General features: G+C 52.2%; 2 protein-coding genes across 8 annotated transcripts in view; both read right to left on the bottom strand.

The window, feature by feature from the left end:
• Nucleotides 1–3,387, bottom strand: part of GIPC1 (GIPC PDZ domain containing family member 1) — a 10,902-nt gene extending 7,515 nt beyond the window's left edge. For 4 of the 5 annotated variants that reach the window (XM_021705249.2, XM_021705244.2, XM_021705246.2 and 1 more), the window contains exons 1-2: nucleotides 3,287–3,387; nucleotides 1,001–1,091 (exon numbers count right to left, since the gene is read on the bottom strand). The gene's annotated coding sequence lies outside the window, so the exon portion shown is untranslated. Of the gene's footprint in view, nucleotides 1–1,000; nucleotides 1,473–3,286 lie in introns of those variants that run through there. The other variant, XM_021705247.2, reaches the window with a different exon arrangement.
• An 11,211-nt stretch (nucleotides 3,388–14,598) lies between these two features.
• DNAJB1 (DnaJ heat shock protein family (Hsp40) member B1) lies at nucleotides 14,599–19,030 on the bottom strand. 3 transcript variants are annotated; one of them, XM_044918929.1, is made up of 3 exons: nucleotides 19,027–19,030; nucleotides 16,311–16,891; nucleotides 14,599–16,023 (listed from the first exon to the last, which is right to left on the bottom strand). In XM_044918929.1, exons 2-3 carry the CDS (start codon nucleotides 16,800–16,802, stop codon nucleotides 15,793–15,795), a joined length of 723 nt encoding a protein of 240 aa, XP_044774864.1. In that variant the 5' UTR covers nucleotides 16,803–16,891; nucleotides 19,027–19,030; the 3' UTR covers nucleotides 14,599–15,792. The 3 variants fall into 3 exon arrangements, with proteins under 3 accessions (XP_044774864.1, XP_021561280.1, XP_044775106.1); XM_021705605.1 differs by lacking the exon at nucleotides 19,027–19,030 and adding an exon at nucleotides 18,494–18,817; XM_044919171.1 differs by lacking the exon at nucleotides 19,027–19,030 and adding an exon at nucleotides 18,315–18,326 and having other exon boundaries at nucleotides 16,311–16,748.
• Nucleotides 19,031–20,310: the final 1,280 nt, after the last annotated feature.

The following is a 20,310-nucleotide window of genomic DNA, read 5'->3' as shown; positions in this document are numbered from 1 at the left end:
GGAGAGAGAGAATGAGAGACAGAGAACATGAGAGGGAGGAGGGTCAGAGGGAGAAGCAGACTCCCTGCCGAGCAGGGAGCCCGATGCGGGACTCGATCCCGGGACTCCAGGATCACGACCTGAGCCGAAGGCAGTCGCCCAACCAACTGAGCCACCCAGGCGCCCCATGCTTAACAACTTTTAAGACATTTATTAACTGCTTGGATTTGTCCCTTTGTGAATTGCCTCTTTAAGTCTTTGCCCATTTTTAAAAATTGTACCGTTTGTTTTTTATTGTAATGCCTGTCTTTTTTCTTATTGATTTGTGGGAACTCTTTATATATATTCGGGATACTAGTCTTTTATTGGTTACCTTATCTCTCTATTCACAGCACCCATCACAGTAGGCATTTGCTGAATACTTGACGAAAAACAAATTCTGAATGAATAAACCAATGCTGTCTCCTCAGATTATTTCATCGCACTCAGCGATGCTTAAAAAGAAAAACAAAAACAAAAACAAAAAACAAAAAACAAAATCCCAAACCCCTCATCATCACCTCCTCTGGTTCTCCTTCTGCTGCCCCTCACATATCTTAGCAGGATGCTGCGAACATGAGTCTGGAACCTGGCTTCTCCTCTTACTAGCTGTGTGACCTTGGGCAAGTGTCTTAACTTCTCTGAGGAAATCATATATGTGCCTGGAACAGTTCCTGGCATGTGAGAAGGGTTCCATAAATGGTGATTTTTTTTTTTTTAACTACTATTTCCATCTGTACCACCTTTCAGTTAGTTGACAAGATTCAAACTTCCTCCTTTACCCAGGGCCTCCACATCCTGATCACCAATTCCCAACCTCCTTACTCTGCCTAGGCTTGCTGCCCTGCTTCAGGCGCGTTTCCACGTCCTCCCCTGTGAGGAGGGAATAATGGTAGTGAGGAAAGTAAGTGATTAATGAATTTGCCTTCCAGACTAGAAGAGGCAGGGTGGCCTGGGTTCAAATCCCACCCCTGCCACTTACCAGCTGCGTAGCCGTGGGCAAGTCACTTCATGTGATGGGGCCTCAGTTTTCTCATCCGAAAAAACAAGCGGAATTCCTGTCTCTCAGGGTGCTTATGGGAAGCCAAAGAGATTATGCATACAATCTGATTAGCATTTTGTCTGACATTTGCTATAAGGAAACTCTACTATCATGGTCATTATTATTATGGCCTCCTCCCCTGCCCCATCCAGGAACATCCCAGTCCACTTTGCCTGAGGAGGCCTAGTCTAGGCTACCTCCTCCAGGCAGCTTCCCTGGCTTGCCCCAGCCTGTTGGAACCGCCCCTGTGGTCCAGACGGCTCAGGCCCATGAACTTAATTACATGTTGCCCTGGCAGAACTCTTGTCTTTCGGTCTTAGGCTGCTATTTCACTTCGTGTCTCTATTTTAAAATGTAAACCAGATCGCGTCACTCCCCGGCTTCGAATCTTACGATTTCCCACCTTACGGAGGAAAAGCTCCACACTCCTTAATATGAGTCACAGACCCCTGCAGAACTGCCACTTTGACTGCAGCTGGTGCCCCAGCCACGCTATTCCAAGCTCCGTCTAGCCTCAGAGCCTTTGCCTGGGGTGGGCCCCCTGCCTGATCTTTGCAGGGCTACCTCCTTTTTTCATTTAGATCTTGTCTCCAAAGTCACCTCCTCCAAGCCACCCCCCTTACCCACAGATTCTACCATGCCACCCCCTCATATTTTATTCACAGCACTTTTATTCATAGCACATAGCACTTACTACCATCTGCAGATACCTTCTTTATTTACTCGTTAACTTGCTTGTTGCCTGTTTCCCCCCAACTAGAATGGCAGCTCCCACAGAGCAGGGATTTTTGTCTTGTTCACTATTGTGCCAAGAACAGTGCCTGGCACATGGTAGGTGCTCAATAAATGTTTGTAGAATGGATGAATGTGCCTTCTGTCCTCATTCTGACTACTCTCTGAGCCCTCCTATCCTCAGAACATGCCGGGAGTTGCTAACTGCCACCCCCTCCCCAAGTTCCCAGTCTCCGCTCAAACCTGAACATAGGGTTGGAGGAAAAGAGTGTCAGCCTGGGCGCCAAGCGCATTGGCTGGAATCCCAGCATCCCCACCCTCTCTTCCCTGCAAAGGGCCTGAAACTAAACAACCCCACAACCACGCAGAATCACAGCGGGGGGCAGCAGGAAGTGGGGAAGGGGGTTCCTGGGAGCTGACATAAGCTGGGGGAGGGGGGCCACCACACCCAGCCTCCCCTTTCTAGTACGATATTGCTTCGGAGAGGAGGGCGGGAGGCCTCTGATTCAGTCTTGAAAAACCGGCTCCTGGGTGTTTCCGGGGAGAACGCCTACTGCCCAGGCCTCAGCCCAGGCTTCCCAGGGGGCACAGGGGGCCCAGGGGGCAAAGGATCCCCGGGGCCCCATCTCCCCTGCAGGTGTCACTCTCTACTTAGAACTTAGGTATTCAGTCTTTGTCTTTCCAGCTCAGGGGAGGCAAGGTAGGGCTGGTGTCTGGTGACCCCTTAGGGGGAAAGCAAAGAGCAGCAGGTGTGGCCCACATGTGTGCATGGTTGGAAGTGGAAGCAGCAGCAGGGCAGCGGAGCGGGTCAGGAACACCTGAGCCACGGAAACACTGGGCCACTGGGCCACGGAGCCATCTAGTCTAGTGGCTGAGACTCCAGTTCTGGACTCTGAAGCACGGGTTCGAGTTCCCGATCTGTCACGTACTAGCTGTGTCACCTTGAGCAAGTCACTCCACCTCTCTGGGTCTGTTGCTTCACCTCTAAAAGAAGTAACAGCACCTCCCATAAAGTGTTTAGACTCAGTGATACGCATGGTAAATACCTGACACGGAAGCGTTCAAAAAATGCTAGCCGGAGTGATTTTTTCATTATTATTATCGGGACCTCGGTCCTCTCCAGGTCCCTCTAGGCCCGGGAGGATTGGGACGAGGCCGGCTCCAGGGAGGTGCCCAGGCAGGGCTCAGAAATGCCAACCCCGCGCCCGTCCCCGTCGGGGCGGGGACTGTCCAGAGGAGCGCAGGGAGCGGGGTGGGCTGTCGACCCCATCCCAGCGGCGGGAGGCGTTTGACCGTGCGCCGGGCGGGGCGATAGGGGCCTCTCTGGGAGGGGGCCTCGGGCATCCTGGAGGCCAACCTAGACCTCCAGCCCTGTCCATGGGGCCGGCCCCACCCCGCTCGATCCGCCGGATCCCCGCTGCTCTGCGACCCCGCAGGTCCGCGCTGGGGTCCCCGGGAGCGGCCACGCCGCGCCCCGCCCGCGGGGCCACTCACCTGCGCCGCCGCCGCCACCCCGCGCGCGCCCGGCTCGGCCCTCCGCAAACTCCGGCCCGGGCCTCTCCCGCAGCCGCGGCCAGGGAGGGCGGGGCCCGCGCCCGCGCCCCGCCAATCAGGAGCGGCCGTCCGACGTTCGTAGCCAATCCGCGCCGTGCCGCCCTAGCCCGGGTGGGCCCGACGGAAACATTCCAGAGGGATCCCTCCGCCTCGCCCGGCTCTTCCCGACCCCCCCGCACCGCGGCGCAGTGGACCTTCCCACCCCGCCTAAAGCCGCGGCAGGCTGTACCACCGCAGGGCGCGGAGGGGGGGACCTGAGGCTGGGCCCCTGCCAATCGCGGGGAAGGAAGGAGACGAGCAACCAATGGGAAGCTGGGTCCCCTGGACCACGTGCTGTTGGCTCAGTGTCGGTCTGGGGTGTCCGGGATGGTAAGGGGCGGGAGGGCTGGTCGTGGGAGTCAGGTGACCGGGGCTAAGTTTCGGGCAGAAGCAAACTCCCCACGTCCGGAAAACCTGACCCTTTAGGAGACCTGGGAGGGGGCCGAGGGCAGCCCCCAATCCAATCCTCCTCCCGGTCTGCCCCTGCCCCAGCCCGGCCATCCTCGGAGCGGATAAAAAGGATGCATTCATTCCAGGCGGGCGAGCGGGCGGAGGATCGAGATGAATAGGGAGGGTCCCGAGTGTCCCTGCTTCCTGGGGTGTACAATGGACAAGGGCATTTGTTCATTCATTCATTCATTCATTCACTCGTCAAATATTTCATGTGCCCCTGCTCCGTGCCAGGCGCTGTCCTATCTCTACAGATACTTCAACGAGTAAGCTCAATGTGCTTCTGGTAGAGGTAACAGCGCGTGCAAAAGGCCTGGAAGCCGGACCGAGAGATAACAGCATATTTTGGGAGAGTGCAATATCCTAGGAGCTAGCAAATCTGTATGAAACGGTGCATGGAAGGGAAGACAAGGGCGAGATGGACTGCTCGCTTGTTGGTTAGACCAGCGAATATTTACTGAGCACATATGTGCTAGGCTTCAAAGGGTACCCAGCCAATCCAAGCCTCTGCCCTTTCATGACGCTGTCTCCTCCACCTAACTGCCCCCCCCTCCACCCGCACGCCCGGGTCCGGAGACTGGCACCGAGCAGCGTCTCAGCGCCCACGTGTGAATGAGAGGACAGGTGATCTCACCATCCTAACTGGGATTTCTCAGGCAGGAGTAGGTCCAAGAAACAAAGACAAAAACGCACCTCGTACAGACCAGGACTCTCAGTTCCCAGACAGGTGAGATTTCCTTGTTCGGCCTCAAAGCCGGCCGCTGGGGCAGTTGGGGTTGGACCAGGAGCTTGCTGTGTCTTCTGGGAATTGTAGTTCTCTAATGGCTGCTACTCTGCTCAAGCTTCATTGAATGACTGGGTCTCTGCAGTGCCCAGGGTGAGCTGTTGTGCATCCCAGCCCCGGCAGGTCCTCCGGAGCGGCGAAGGGAAAGAGGAGAGCGGGGCCTGCCTGGGCTTAGCCTCTGAGGGCTGCGAGTCTCGCCCCGCCCAGCCAGCAAACACTGCCACTGCCTGGGCAACAGGCACAGCTATTGTCCTTTTCTTCCTGTTCTGCTGACCTCTGCCATCCCCACTGAGTGATCAGTTGCAATGGCTGGGCCAGTGTCCTCTGTGGGACTGTAACCACTGTCCTGCTTGCGCCTGGCATCTGAGCTGCCCTCTGCACACCCTGCAAAGGACAGTATGTGGGGCCACCGGGACCGCAGAGTCCTGAGCAGAACCCACTGGAATCCACCTGTTGACTGATGAGGAGTCCCCAGGGAGGGGTGAGGGGGTTGCCCAAGGGCACAGAGCAGGCCACCTCTAACCAATTTTATACTTCAAGAGGCTGGGAGGCCCAGCTGCTGAGGAGCTCAGACTCAGTGCTACCTCTGCCCCCTTTGGAAAAAATAATCTGGAACGACAGCTAATATATGCAGAAGGGAAGATTGAGTTAGAAAATCCCCATTTTGCAGTCAGTAGAGAAATAATTAATTCAGGCGAGGCTAATCAGTGGAGGAAGTAGATATTCACACAGTCTCAAAGGACCAGCCCACAAATTACTTGTTAATTACAGTGGGGGAAGGATACCTTGGTGGAGAAACCTGTCACAACTTTAACCAAGTGATCAAAACTAACATCACTAGTGATGGGACAGGTCGACCTCACATATCCCTTGCCGTGATGTACTGAGGACACAACATCACCTGCAAAGCACTTGGTCCTGCCCAAAGTGTTCAACCTGGATCTACTCATGAGGACATAACCAGATACTTCTGATTAAGGGACTTTCTGCCAACAAACAAACAACCCAAAACCAAAGAACAAAAACCAAAAATGCCTGGACTCTTCAAGTAGATCTATGTCAGGAAAGGAAAAATCAATCCATTAATTGAATGAATGAATGAATGAATGGAATGCTGGGGAACAGTTCTAGATTGAAGGAGACACAGGTGACAACCAAAATGAATGTATGATCCTTGATTGGGTCCTTGATAAAAATTACAAAAAAAAAAAAGGATAGAACAGCTATGAAAGATATTCTTGGGATGATCAAGGACATTTGAATGTGGAGTAGATATTAGATAATACATCCATGTTAAATTTCCTGAATGTGAGCATTGTACTGTGGTTAGATAAGAGAATGTTCTTATTTTGGGGAGAAACACACTGAATTATTTAGTGGTAAATTTGTGATGGCTGCAACTGCCAAATGGCTCACAAAAAATATATGTATATATTTTATATACACTATCAAAATACAGTATACATTAATATTAATATAGAGGAGGGATGGAGAGAGGGAGTGGGAGGGAGAGACAGTGCATACACATGAGCACAAATGTGGCAAGGTAGTAACATTTGCCACCGAATCTAGGAGAGTAGTATGTGGGTATTCATTTTACTATTCTTGTGAGTTTTCTATGCCTTTGAAAATTTCAAAATAAACATTAGGGGAAAATACCCCCAATTTCCTCCCATCTCTGGTACAACACTGTAGTAGGCTCAAAGTGCCCCTTTTTGTGTGTTTTCTTGAAAATGTGCATTGTTTTTTTCTTTTAAGATTTTATTTATTTATTTGACACAGAGAGAGAGACACAACGAGAGAGGGAACACAAGCAGGGGGAGTGGGAGAGGGAGGAGCTCGCTCCCCACTCAGCAGGGAGCCCGATGCGGGACTCGACCCCGGGATCATGACCTGAGTGGAGGGCAGATGCTTAACGACTGAGCCACCCAGGAGCCCCTGAAAATGTGTATTGTTTTATGTGGGTGTTCCATTATACTTGGCTTCTTACTTTTATTTCCGGTTAGCACTGTATTGCCTTGCTTGCTTGTTTGCCTGTTTTGCAGTAGGCCTTAAAGATCCATCCATGTTGCCCATCTCTTATATCTATTTTCTTCTAATTTCTACTTGGTGCTCCACAGATGTATCCCTCACATCTTACTACTGTGTCCCCCAGGGATGGACACCAGGCAGCCTCCAGCTCCTCACACTGCAGGCTTGGAGATGTCCCCTTAGAGACCTGGTGGGAATCCCCCTAGGAGAGAGACCTGGATGCAGAGATGCTGGGTCACAGGACACAATCAATTTGCTCTGTGGCCTCCTGGACTCGCTGTCCCCAGTCACGTCTTCTGGCAGTGCAGAGGGGCCCATGGACCCACATCTCCTCCAGCTGTTGGCTTTATCCAGCTTCTAATTTTTGTCGCTCAGACTCACTGTCAGGTGACATCAGCATTGCTATCTTTCACATTTCTCTGATTTCCAGTCACTTTGAACATCTCCTCATTTGCTTGATGGCCTTCAGTTTCTCCTTTTTTGTAAATTGCCTGTTCATAATCTTTGCCCTGTTTGCACTTGGGTTGCTCTCTTTTACTTGTTGATTGCATGTGCTCCTCCTGGAGTCGAGATCTGCACTGTCCAGTCTGATCTATCTCCTCGAATTCTCCATATGTGGTTATGAGCACTTGAAATATGGCTAATACAGGGGCGCCTGGGTGGCTCAGTTGTTAAATGTCTGCCTTCGGCTCAGGCCATGATCCCAGGTCCTGGGATGGAGCCCCGCATCGGGCTCCCTGCTCCACGGGAAGCCTGCTTCTCCCTCTCCCACTCCCCCTGCTTGTGTTCCCTCTCTCGTTGTGTCTCTCTCTGTCAAATAAATAAATAAAATCTTAAAAAAAAAAAAAAGAAATATGGCTAATACAGATTGAGATGTGCCAGGGACGCCTGGGTGGCTCAGTTGGTTAAGCATCTGCCTTCAGCTTGGGTCATGATCCCAGGGTGCTGGGATCAAGTCCCACATTGGGCTCCTTGCTCAGTGAGGAGTCTGCTTCTCCCTCTGCCTGCCACTCCCCCTGCTTGTGCTCTCTCTCTCTTTCTGGCAAATAAATAAATAAAATCTTTTTAAAAATTGAGATGTTCCAGCAGTGGAAAATACACACCAGATTTCTAAGACACAGCACAAAGAAAAGCGGATGTAAAATATCACATCTCATTAATTCATTTTTATGCTGACAACATGTTATAATAATAATAATGTGGATATATTGAGCTACATAAAACGTGTTACTCAAATTCCTCTCACCTGTTTCTTTTATTATTTTAATGTGGCTGCTAGACGATTTAAAATTACACATGTGCTTGCATAGTTCTACTGGGTAGTGCTGGGATATTGAGCACTTGGCAGCTTCAGGAATGATAAATAATGTTTAGACAGAGCTTACCACGTACCAGACACTGTTCTAAGAACTTTACACTTATTAAACTGTTTAACTCTCCTAACGACCCTGTGAGGTAGATACAGTATTAGGTGTCACAAACATATTCTCCAATTCCGCCATGTGATGATTAGCTTCACCCATTATATCCTTCATTGGGAGAAAATTCCTAACTGAAATATAACAGGACTTATCTGCTTGTGGTTTGCACCCATGAAATTTCATTAAGGAGGCTCTTCTCTTAAATCACAAAGTTATTCTTCCATATTTTCTTCTATTCATTCTACAGTTTTAGTTTCCCTGTGTCTTTTATTCCCTCTCTAGTCCACCTCACGTTGTGGGGTAGGATACAGTCTTCTTTTTCTCTATCACCTGTGCTGCTCACCAGCTGTGTGACCCTGGGCTTCACCCCGTGTGCCTCAGTCTCTTCCTCTGTGAAATGGGGATAATAAAAGCACACACCTCCTAAAGTTGTTATGATTATGCTAGAATGAAATGAGCTATTCTGTATCAGATGCCTACAGTGGTACTGGGTAGATTGTAAATGCTCAGTGAACACCAGCTGGTGTTATTGAACAGTGTCGAGGTCAGAGAGAGGAATGCACACAGTATGTCATAATAGAAGTGGATAGAAACAGACACTTTTATTAAGCTCTTACTATGTGCCGGGACCTGTGCTGCCTGCTTTTCGTGAATAATCACACTGGATATCACCCCCATTCTATAGAGGGGGAGACTGAGGCTCAGAGAGGGGGGAGCCACTGACTCAAAGTTGAAGAGTGACTCATGGGTAAGATGCTTTAGCTTCAACCCCAAGACACGTGACATCCCTCTGGGTGGGTGGGTCGTACTTGTCTCAGTGTGGGGCCTGACAATGAGACATGGGGGCGGACAGGGAGGACCAAGGAGGGACAGTGCTGAGGGACAATACCCTGGCAGAGTGATCTCGGAGTTTAATTGCCTGGCTCTTTGTGGCTTGTGGTTGGACTCCCCCTGTCGGCCTGGCAGGAGTGGTTCTCAGTGGGATGGACCTGGAGGGGAAGCAAAGGATGTGGCCTTTACCGGGCTGGGTCCTATGGCCCCAGGTCCCTCAGACCCAGTGCAGGCACCTGCCTTTTGCTGCTGGATTTCAGAAAGTCATGATAAAACCTGGAAGCACTGCTGTTTTCTGGACGGCCAATGGGCAGCTCTCTTTTTGAAATGCATCTCTGGTAATTTCCCACCACCGCCTTGGCCCCCACCCGGTTCAGCCCCATCATCCCCAGCAGTTGACCTCTTGCACAGCTCCCAGGTTTGCAACCCTAATAGAAGCCAGAGGGCGCCTCTGAGCTCCTGAGTCAGGTCCTGCCCCTCTGTTGCTGAAGACCCCTGCCAAGAGGCCATCTGCCCTCAAAACACCCTTTGCTGAAGTAGTCCATCTGGAGACAGGCTTAAGCTATGTTGATGTCCACCAATATCTTCCCAAGGAAAGGTGGGCCCCCGCTGAGACAAACCACCCAGGCCTCAGCTCCAACTTCCCGCAAAGGCAAATCAGGCCATGTCCTTCCTGACTCAAACTCTTTCAACAGGCTTCCCTTCTGCCTCAGGCATGTAGGCCTGCCTCAGCAGGGCCCTGGCACCTGGCCTGTCTCACCCCAGCCAGGCCCCACCCTACTCTCTCCTATTGTCTGTTCTAGCCACGAGAACCTAAAATCTCTGTTTTAGTTCAGTCTGCGTTTCCGAGAAGACGATGAGCTTCCCGAGGACCCCCCACATCGCCTTGTCACCGGGTGTCCCAGGGCCTAGCGTTGACCTGGCACTCAGGAACTGTGCCTAATGACTAACCCATGAATCGTGAATTAGGAACAGGCCAGGAAAGAGGGGCTTTCCTGGAGCCAGAGAACCTCCACTTCTACCAGGTGGGCACTGGAGGAAGTGGGGCACAGGGGACCCTTCCCAGGGGGATCCACCAGCAGCCCCCTAGGGCTGGGTTTTCTTCCTCTGCACGTGCTCTAACATGAAGGGTCATAGGATAGATGTTGCCGGTCCTCTTGTCAGAATCAGTTTGTCATTCAATTACTTATTCAACAAACACTCAGAGGGCAGTTCTGGGCCAAGCACTGCTCTCAGCGCTGGTGATGCATAGATTACCAGGGCATGGTTGGCGACCTCCAGGAAGCTAGGGTTGTCCTGGAGGGGGACCCTGTGGATCTTTCCTGAGGTTTGTCTCTCCTCCCTTCATGACAAAGGAGGATGTCTGGCTGAATCATTACAGTTTGAGAACTCAGAAGTCAGATGTCGCAGGCAGGCATGGAATCAGCAGACCAGGAAAGCATTCTCAGGTCTGTGGGAGGGAACATGAGTACATGTACTTTGAGGACTAGATTTTAATAGAAAATATAGACACTTGTTGTTTGTGTTGTGCTGTTTTCAGGTGAAAGTTTGGTGCATTGAAATTTCAAGAGACTGATGATGTTATCTCTGGGACTTCAAGTTATATAGTCAAATGACACTCTCCACCCCCCATCCCAGCAAAGGAAAATGAAGACAAAGCAAAAACCCAAATGCTTGCAAGCTCCTACCTCACTCTGAGGAAAAGCTGAAGTTCTCCCAGGGGCCCACCAGGTCCTTCACCATCTGCTTTGTCACTCCCTGCCCTCACTTCCTCCCACTCACCCCTTGCTCACTCTGCTCCAGCCTCACTGGGCTCCTGGCTGGTCCTCAAACAACTCAGGCACATTCCTGCCTCAGGGCCTTTGCACAGGCTGCTCCCTCTGCCTGGAACACCCTTCCTTCAGTATCCACCCGAAGAAGTTACCTCCTTCAAGTCTTCACTCATATGTCATCTTCTTGGGGAGGCATTCACTGGCCATACTATTTAAAAAGTGCCCCAAACTTTCTACCCCCAATGTTTTATATTTCTGCATCACTCTCCCCACTATCTAGTACATTAGATGTTTTATTTATCTTTATTTTCTTTCTTCCCCCAGTCAATCCTGAGCTCTAAAAGAGCAGGAATTTTTGCCAGTTTTGTTTACCACTGTGTCCCCAGCATCAAGCACAGGGCAGGGCACATAGTAGGGAGTCAATAAATGTTGATGCAATGGACAATTACTTATTATGTGTCAGGTGCTATGTTGTGTACTTCAATAGTTAACTAATAAGAATAATATTTAAGAAGACCTGGGACATGGGGTGCCTGGCTGGCTCAGTCAGTAGAATGTCTGACTTTTGATCTGTGGATTGGGAGTTCAAGCCGCATGTTGGGCATAGAGCTTACTTAAAAAAAAATTGGGGAACCTGGGTGGCTCAGTTGGTTAAGCGTCTGCCTTCGGCTCAGGTCATGATCCCGGGGTCCTGGGATCGAGCCCCGCATCGGGCTCCCTGCTCAGGGGGGACCCTGCTTCTCCCTCTCCTTCTGCCTGCCGCTCCACCTGCTTGTGCTCTCTCTCTCTCAAATAAATAAAATCTTAAAAAAAAAATTGAAAAGACCTGAGAAAAGCTTTCTGCTAAGTGCTTTAGAAATATCTGCTCATGTTAATTGCACACTTGCTCTGGGCCATGCCTGTAACACAGAGGCCTTCTCAGGGGTTAGCTGTCTGAGCTCCAACTTGGGGGCAGTGAGAAGGCTAAGCTGCGGTGATTGTCCTGTTTTACATGGGACGGACCTGAGGCCCTGAGATTTTGTCATTTGCTCAGGGGAATGCAGTGAGCAGAACTTGAACTCAGCACCTCCTGAGGGGCCACAAAAGCCCAGTTGATAATGTCATGTTCCTTGCTTCCCTGATGCATTACCTTGCCCACCTTTCACTTAGACCACCATGAAGTCTGCACCTCATTTGCCTCATTTTTAAAAGGAGGCCACTGAGACTCAAAGTGGTGAAGTCACCTGCCCAAAGACACATGACAGCAAAGTGACACAGCTGGGATTCAAACTGGGGGCTGCTCAATTCTGGAGCCTGGTGCTCTCTGGCATCTTTCGAGTGAGCTGGTTGTCACGATAGCATGGGAGTGAGCCTGCTTCAGGTATAGCTTCCTCAGGCTGGGTGGGGGCCAGGACGGGAGCTGAGTGTCTCAGGGGATCATCTGGGAACTGGGTTCCTGGAGCTCAGCTGAGGGCACTCACCCCCAAAGACCTTGGACTTACCTCAGCCTTTGGGGTTGCCAGCTGTGGACTAAGAAACCTTCGCATGATAACTGACACACAGTGCTTATTCTGTGCCGGGTCCTGGTGTGTGAGTGTGGGTGGGTATCTCCATCTCTGGAAACCCTACAACCCTAGAAGAGGTACTATTATTATGCCTGTTTTACAGTTGAAGAATTTGAGGCACAGAGAGGCTAAGTCACTTGCCCAAGGTCACACAGCTAGAAGGTGGTTGTCCTGGGATTCAAAATCTGGAAGCAAAAACAATGGCTAAGGGAGAGGTAGGGGCCACCAAACACTGATCTGGATCTTCACACCCAGGTGAGTAGTCCTGGCAGAATAAAGGTGTACAATAACAGGAATGAAGAAGCTATTTCCCCCATACGTGAGGGGGCAAAATGCAGTGTACAGTACATACCATTTGTATAAAAAAAGAGAAGTTGGGGGCGCCCGGGTGGCTCAGTCGTTAGACGTCTGCCTTCAGCTCAGGTCATGATCCCAGGGTCCGGGGATCGAGCCCCACATCGGGCTCCCTGCTCAGCGGGAAACCTGCTTCTCCCTCTCCCACTCCCCTGCTTGTGTTCCCTCTCGCTCTCTGTCAAATAAATAAATAAAATCTTAAAAAAAAAAAAAGTTGATTTGTGGGGCATCTCAGGAAAGGTACGTGAGAAACTGGAGACATTTGCAAGGGTGGACTTGAACTACAGGGTGGGGGAGAGGATTTTCATTCTGTCCAGAGTGTAGTACTGTGATTACATAGCCAAAAAGACCCTAGAAATTTAGAAATCATGCTTATGCTTACATAAACAGACTCTCAGAGAATGCCCCAAAGTCTATTTTCTTCTTTTTCTAAAGGAAAAGCTCTCTGATGCCATGGCTTGCCCATACTGCGGACAGCAGGAAAGGGAACTGTAGGCCCAGAGGATGGAGGGGACTCAACTTCTCTTCACAGGCCAAACGTACATTGAGTTTCGTACGGTTTAAATCACGTTATAACGCGACCCTGCAGGCATGGTGGATTCAGGTGAGTGGGTTAAAAAGAGGCAGCTCCACACATACCGACACAGAAGGGGCTCTGAAATGTGTTGCGAGTCCACATGGGAAAGTACAGCCAATCTGTTCCAGGGAAGCCGAGGAGGCGAGGGTGAAGTCTGCCAGCACATACACCGGACACCTCTGGACACACACAGCTCAGTCCACTCTGGCCAAGTAATGGGTCTGAGGGGCTGGTTTTCTGCCCACCTGAGTCCTCTCTGTCCCCTTCACTATGAACAGTTTCCTCAAGAGACCCACTGCCCCACACACCGCTCTAGGTAGGTTCTTTCTAGTTCTCAGAACCGTGTGTACTTAGAGGCTTTGTGCACTTCTGTGTCGGTGACTTTGACGCGAAGGTCACAAGGACCTGCTACGTAAGTAGAGACTGGGGCACAGGGATGGTACTCCTGGGGGTCTGTGACTCCGACCGAGGCCAGGGCCAATTCTGTAGTAAATGTCATCTTGGGTGCCTGAGGCAGTTCGGTAAACCTCTTTTGGCCCTGATGTGCAAGGTCACCTCCCAACTAGAATGGCGTCCTCTGGGCTCACTGCGGCATAGCCTACATCTGGGGACGAAGCCCTCTGCATTTCCGCCGTCCGACAGCCACCACTGGCTGTGTGACTGCAGCAACTGAGAAGCTCAATGTATTTTATTGAATCTTAAAGCATTTTCATTTAAAGATAGAAAACATTCCCATCACTTGCAGAAACTTCTCTTGGACAACGCAGCTCCTACACCATTTTCAGTGGTTAGATTGTTTCAGTAGGAAGGGAAAGCCACTCCTGGGTTGATTTTAAACATGCTGTTATTTAAGTTTTTACTTCAAGACATTTTGTAGCAAAGTAGCAATACGTTGTTTTAAGCCTATATAATTACTTACCTTGTAATAAAACCAGTTCCTTAAAAAAAGTTACAAAGGAAAAGCAGCTTCAGTGGCCTGCCAATGAAGCCAGGGCCGGAAATGGGTCTTCTCCAGGGCGGAGTCAGCCCTGGGCTGGAATTCCAGTCTGGTTTGGCCGGGGCCTGCCTGACACCCAGCCTGTTCTAGCAAGAAAGGAGTGGAGGGGGATCATAAGGGCAGACCACGTACCTCCCCTGGGCCCCAGCAACCGGGCCCTGGAAGATGGGGAAGGGAATTAACTCCTGCCCAACCTTCGTAAAACCAGTTCTTAAATCCACAGGGCTCTTTGGGTGCCTGGATCGAGTCCAGATGGGATGACGTTCTCTACTCCGCATGGAGCCCAGGAAGGGAGACTTATCTCTCCCTTGCAGAGGACTCCTGCCTCCATGCCCACCCACCCTCCCCTTCCCCGGCCCTTCCCTTCCACCCTGCCTGCCTCTGGAGGGACGCCCAGCCACCGCACCAGCCCGTCAGCAAAACCCTCAAACAGAGTCGCAGGACCGCTCCCCTGAGGTTTAGCATCAGTCTTTAATGCTGTCGTGCTGCACATTGACAAGTCACACGCTTTGGTCTTGTGTTGGCAGTGGCAACTTACAATGAGTCTGAAGGTCTGAGCACCAGACTGGCCTGCAGGGAACAGACATTTGTTCCAACCCGGCCCCCCTCCCAACTCCCAAGGTTCCTTCTGAATTCCATCGTGGCCCTGTACAGAGAGCAGCAGCTGCCGTGGACTGGTTTCCTTTGAGGGCACACCAACATTACACAGAATTATAAAAACATATTTACAGACGTTCCACAGTGCTCCTGCAATCAGAAGCAAAGACCCTTTTATCAAAAGGGATTATATTTAGAGCTGTGCAAAATTCAAAAGGATCAGATCCTTTTGAAAGAGTCCAGAGTTCATTAAATGAAAAATCACCTGGGCCACCTGTAAGCCCCAGGTGTGCCAAAAGATTGCCTTACAGATAAAATAAAAAATAAAAAGTGTGACCCATAAGTGAGTGCACTTGGCCTCAGAGTCAGGGGTCGAGAAGGTCCCTGCTCTGTCCAGGGCCCCTGACCCTCCAGGGAGAAGTGTCTATGCAGCTCATTCACATAAGGCTGGCTCCCTTGGTCCTGCTGGAACAAGAGGTATTGCTTGTGGGCGCCGGCCGGGCAGTTTTGCAAAAACAATCTAAGTTGGTTCTCAATTTGAGATGGCAAAAGAGAAAATAGGATTCTTCAGGGGAAGAGCAAGACGTGGGAGACTATTTTACAGAATAAAACACGAACCGATCACACAACAGAAACTGAGGCGTGTACAGGGTCTGGTAACCAAGATGGCAGGTTGACACCACCTAACAGCCACAAGTCAAGGGACTACAGACGCATCAAGTCCAGCTGTGGGTCTGCCTCTCTCTTGCCCATGGGCAGGGCCTGGAGGAGGGTGTGGGCCCATCCTGGGAGGGCTGCAGGAACCAGTGTGACAGACTGGAATGCCTTCTCCTGCTGTCCCCACCACCTGCCGCCCTATCGCTCGAAAAACCACTTAAGTCTAGTGCACGACTTTGAAAGATTGTAATATATTCTCTGGAAAACATTCAGCAGTACGAAAGCCCTCCCTGGGCCCTCCCGCCCTCTCACGGGTCCACAACTGGTGGAACGGTCCGGGAATCCTTGAGCTCTGGAAAGGTCCCTGGTCAGTCCTTGGGAAACACAGGTGACTATATTGGAAGAACTTGCTCAAGTACGGTTTTTGACGTCTGGGGAATCCTTTCAGGGAAGATTACTTCGAACTCAATAATGAGGTCCCCGCGTTTCTCGGGCGTTTTGGGGAGGGGGAGGCCTTCTCCAGGAACTTTTCGCCGCATGCCAGGCCTGATGACATCTTTGAACACAACGGGTATGGTCCTGCCGTCCAGAGTGGGTACGTTCACTGTGCAGCCACACAGAGCCTTAGAGAGCAAAGAAAGAACGTTAGATGGAAGGCAGCTTAGGATGCTCAACTCCTGCCCAGAAGCTTTTTGATGTAGGGGAAGCACCATCAGGCCCCTGTAGCTAAGACCTTGCCCCCAGATCTGGAAAGCTCTGGGAAAACAGAGCCCTGGTCAGTCTTGTTTTTGCTGTATCCTCCCAAGCCTGGCTCCAAAGTGCTCAGACGTACCTGTCAACCAAATACCTAACAACTTCAAAAACCAACCATCTCCCTCCACACAGAGTACTCTACTTATTAGTATCCTACCTCCCGAAGGCTGATCCTGGCTGGGTAAATGACATCAGAACCATCTCTCTTAAAGATATTGTGTGGCTTGTCCTTTAAAACAAAGACAATGTCAGCTGGAATGTTGTTGGAGGTCTGGTCGCCTTCCTTGGGGAAGGTGATTTTCGTCCCTTCTTTCCACCCCCGCTTCACTTCGATGGTCAAGATCTTGTCTTCATTGCGAATGCTCTTTCCATCGGGGTTCAGCCGCTTATGGGAGATTTTCATCTTCTTGGTACAGCCGCTGTAGATCTCTTCAAGCGAGACCCTAAGGTCGTGGGTGACGGGGGGATCTTGCTTCTTTCGGGTGGGCTCTTGGGCTGGACGGGAACGGCCAAACTGCACGTTGGTGAAGCCACCCATGCCCATGGGGAAGCCAGAGAACGCGTCATCAATGTCCATGCCTTCCTCCCCATTCCGCTGCCCAAAAAAGGTGTCAAAGGGATTTCGGCCACCGAAGAACTCTGCAAACATGGCATGAGGGTCTCCATGGAATGTGTAGCTGAAAGAGGTACCGTTAGCACCACCACTGCTCCCAACACTGTGGCCACCACCCTTTAGACCTGAAAGGCAAAATCAGAAGAAATCAGATGGTTGGTGGTGAGCTTCTCTCTTTCCTCTCTCGAGAAGCTTTCTAAAAAAAATTTTTTTTAAAGATTTTATTTATCTGAGAGAGAGAAAATGAGAATGAGAGAGCATGTGTGCATGAGAGGGGAAAGGGTCAGAGGGAGAAGCAAACTCCCCGCTGAGCAGGGAGCCCAATACAGGACTCAATCCTGGGACTGCAGGATCATGACCCGAGCCAAAGGCAGTCGCTTAACCAACAAGTGCCCCATCGAGGAGCTTTCACTAAGGGAAAAAAACTTGAGAACCATGAAGGGTGGGGGGTGGAATTTTTTTTTAGCCTGTCAGGAAGAGTAAAGAAGAACCCTAAGCCAGAGCCGGACTCCCAATCGCCCCCTCCAGGTACTTCAGTGCGCCAGGACAGTGGCAAGGGGCTCAAGGGCTCCCTGCAGAGGCCACGGAATTTCCACTTCTTGACTGACCTATCCTCCCCACAAAGAGATGAAAACTTACAAAAAATTCATTAAGAGATCAGATGAGGGGCGCCTGCCTTCGGCTCAGGTCATGATCCCAGGGTCCTGGGATCGAGTCCCGCATCCGGCTCCCTGCTCTGCGGGGAGCCTGCTTCTCCCTCTCCATCTGCCTGCTTCTTTGCCTACTTGTGCTCTATCTCTCTGTCAAATAAATAAATAAAGAAATCTTTAAAAAAAAAAAAAAAGAGAGCTCAGATAAAAAAGGCACTCCAGGATCAGTGCTCAGTAAGTGTTCACTCTTAGAAATACTCAAGAGCTAAGAATGTGTGAGGAGCAGAAATGAAAGCAAAACGATAAACGCAGCTTTTCAAATTCTCACAACCTGGCACTAATTGCCACCATCCTTACATAAAAAGCCACTTTATTTCTTAAGACTCAGCCCAGAAACCAGTCTGAGTCATCCACGGGCAAGTGGACAACAAGACAGCTTCCTTCTCTTGGCCCGAGAGGCCTGCGCCGAGGAGGCCGGGCAGAGGCGGGTGCCACGGCTCCCTGCACCTGGACTGCGCTCGTGTGCTGGCTGCCATCTACGTGCCTGGCACCAGGTTAGGTAAGCACTTTACGGGGATTACCTCACTCCGCCCTCACAGGGGCCCCGGAGCGAGGTCGGCGCTAATCCGCGCGCTCATCCGCAGGCTCGCCGCTCGCAGGTCGAGCCCGACGCGCAGCCAGAAGCCCCACCCTGCGCCCCTGGATGCCAGGCCTGCCACCTCGGCTCAGGTGAGTCCCGGACTGCCGGGGCCGCGGTGCCACGGGCCCGGCTCAGCTTCGGTCCTCCCCCCGTCCGCACCCGCACCCCCGGGACCGCTCGGGGACGTGGGTGGAGGCGCCTAGGGAGGGGCAACCGCAGACATGCTAGAAGCTTCTGGGCAAGCAGCGCGGCCAGGACTCCTCCTCCCATCGGGAGGCCGCCAATCCGAGGGCGGAGGCCCGCGTGGCCGGAGGGCGGAGGCCGCTCGCCCACCGGGCCCGGGGCGTCCCCCGGGGATGCCACAGCCCGGCCGCGGGGCCTGGGTTTCTCCTCCTGTCAAACGGCGAGGGCGCGCCCCTAGCCGCGCGCGCACGCACCTTCTTCCCCGTAGCGGTCAAAGATCTCGCGCTTGCGCGGGTCGCTGAGCACGTCGTAGGCCTCGGCGATCTCCTTGAACTTCTCCTCGGCGCCGGGCTCCTTGTTCTTGTCCGGGTGGTAGCGCAGCGCCTGGCGGCGGTAAGCCCGCTTGATTTCCTCGTCCGACGCGCCGCGGGCCAGGCCCAGCGTCTGGTAATAGTCCTTGCCCATAGCCCCCGCCTGCGGCCCACCGCCCAGCTGTCGCCGCACCCCGGCTTCGCCGCCGCCCCGTCCCGGACTCTATATACCCGTCCGGCGGAAGCTTCCAGAGCCCGCCAGCCCCCTCCAGAACCTTCCGCCCCGCCCCCCGCGCCGCTCCGACCAATCGCTGCCTCCCAGTCCGCGACGCGCGACGTCCGGGGCGGGGCTGCGCCGCCAACGGCCGCCCGCGCGCGGCCATGCCCCTTCCCACTCCGCCTTCGGCAACGCCTCCCCGCGGCGCGCGCACCGAGCGACGAAGGCCCCGCCCACCTTATGGGGAGCCAATCACGACCTTCTTTCACTGCCTTCGCTGACCCCCGCCGGCCGCGTGTGCTGTCCCCAGCCTGGGTCAATAGGTTACGACACACCGCTCGGGAGGGGGCGGGGCTGAATGCGGCCCCGCCCCCCGAGGCTGCCCCGCCCTTCCCCAGGTGACGGTAGAACCGCTCGCCCGCTTCTCACGGCCTCCCCCCCGCCCCGGGTGATTCTGAGCAAGGTGGCTAACGTTGCCTTGCCCTAGGTACCCCTCCTACCCCGACTTCTGTAACAAGGCAATAAAAATACCCACCCGCCCTCTTTTCTTGGCTATGGGGAGAATGAAATTAGGAGCCCCAGGACTGTCCCTGTCCTCACCTTACAGGTTCCTATAAAGCAAGGTGAGACCCCGGGACCAAAGCTCACCTCCCCGGAGTGATTATTCCGGGGAAAAAGGCTCCTCATGCCTTTCACTTTACCATTTTCTCAATACCACCTGTCACTCAAATCTGAAATTATCCTGTGCTTTGGTCTTCATGCTAAAACATCTCCCTCCCAACCTGCAGTTGCCAGTATTTGGCACCCAGTCACAGTGGACACTTCATAAGTATTCCTGCCTGTTTTTAATGCACCTGCTTCATTTTTATCCCCACTACATTTATGATTTGGGGGACATGGATGTGTCATACACCTCTGAGGGTCTATGATCCCCTTTGGCTCTGAGAGTCTGGGGTGCCTGTGGTCAAAGGGCTGATGGGGAAAGGAGCCTCAGAAAGGGGTACCACCTGAGAAGGCCATAGGAAAGAAGGGGTAGGTAGTGGTGGTGGTTGAGGTGGGAGGTTCCTGGAAGACCTACTTGGGAGGGCAGGGTGGTGTGACGCTGGCTCTGGGCCAGACAGCAGGTTTCATTCCCAGTTTCAGCACTTCCTGGCTGCATGACCTTGGGCTGGTTACTGAACCATCTGGGGCCTCAGTTCCCTCATCTGTACAATGGGGGTGGTAGTTGTACCTGCCTTGTGAGTCAACATTTGTAAAATGCATAGGACAGACCTGGCACAGAGGAAGTACTATCAAAGGGGTGACTAACCATCTTGCTGAATGATGGGCTGCTGAGCCACCCCCTTTCTGGCAGCACCACAGCAAAATGCTTCTGGTGACTGCTGCCCTGGTGTAAGCTGAGACTTCTGAGAAAGAAGACCATGGCTTTCCCCTGCTTTCCAGTTGGGGGATGCTTGCCATCCTTGGCCACTCACTGACCCCACCAAAGGTAACCATGTCAGTAAGGACTGGATTAGTGCATACACTGGCCAACCTGGGAGGA

The sequence above is a fragment of the Neomonachus schauinslandi genome, chromosome 1, assembly GCF_002201575.2.
Source record: "Neomonachus schauinslandi chromosome 1, ASM220157v2, whole genome shotgun sequence".
NCBI classification, from domain to species: Eukaryota; Metazoa; Chordata; class Mammalia; order Carnivora; family Phocidae; genus Neomonachus; species Neomonachus schauinslandi.
Note: the sequence above shows the minus strand (reverse complement) of the source record. Positions and strands in the feature narration are given on the sequence as shown.

Coding starts and splice junctions, on each gene's coding strand:
- DNAJB1 (XM_021705605.1), bottom strand. CDS start 18,704: ATGGGCAAGGACTATTACCAGACGCTGGGCCTGGCCCGCGGCGCGTCG. Junction 16,892..18,493: donor TGACCGCTACGGGGAAGAAG/GTGCGTGCGCGC, acceptor TTTGCCTTTCAG/GTCTAAAGGGTGGTGGCCAC. Junction 16,024..16,310: donor CCAGGATCAGCCTTCGGGAG/GTAGGATACTAA, acceptor TTGCTCTCTAAG/GCTCTGTGTGGCTGCACAGT.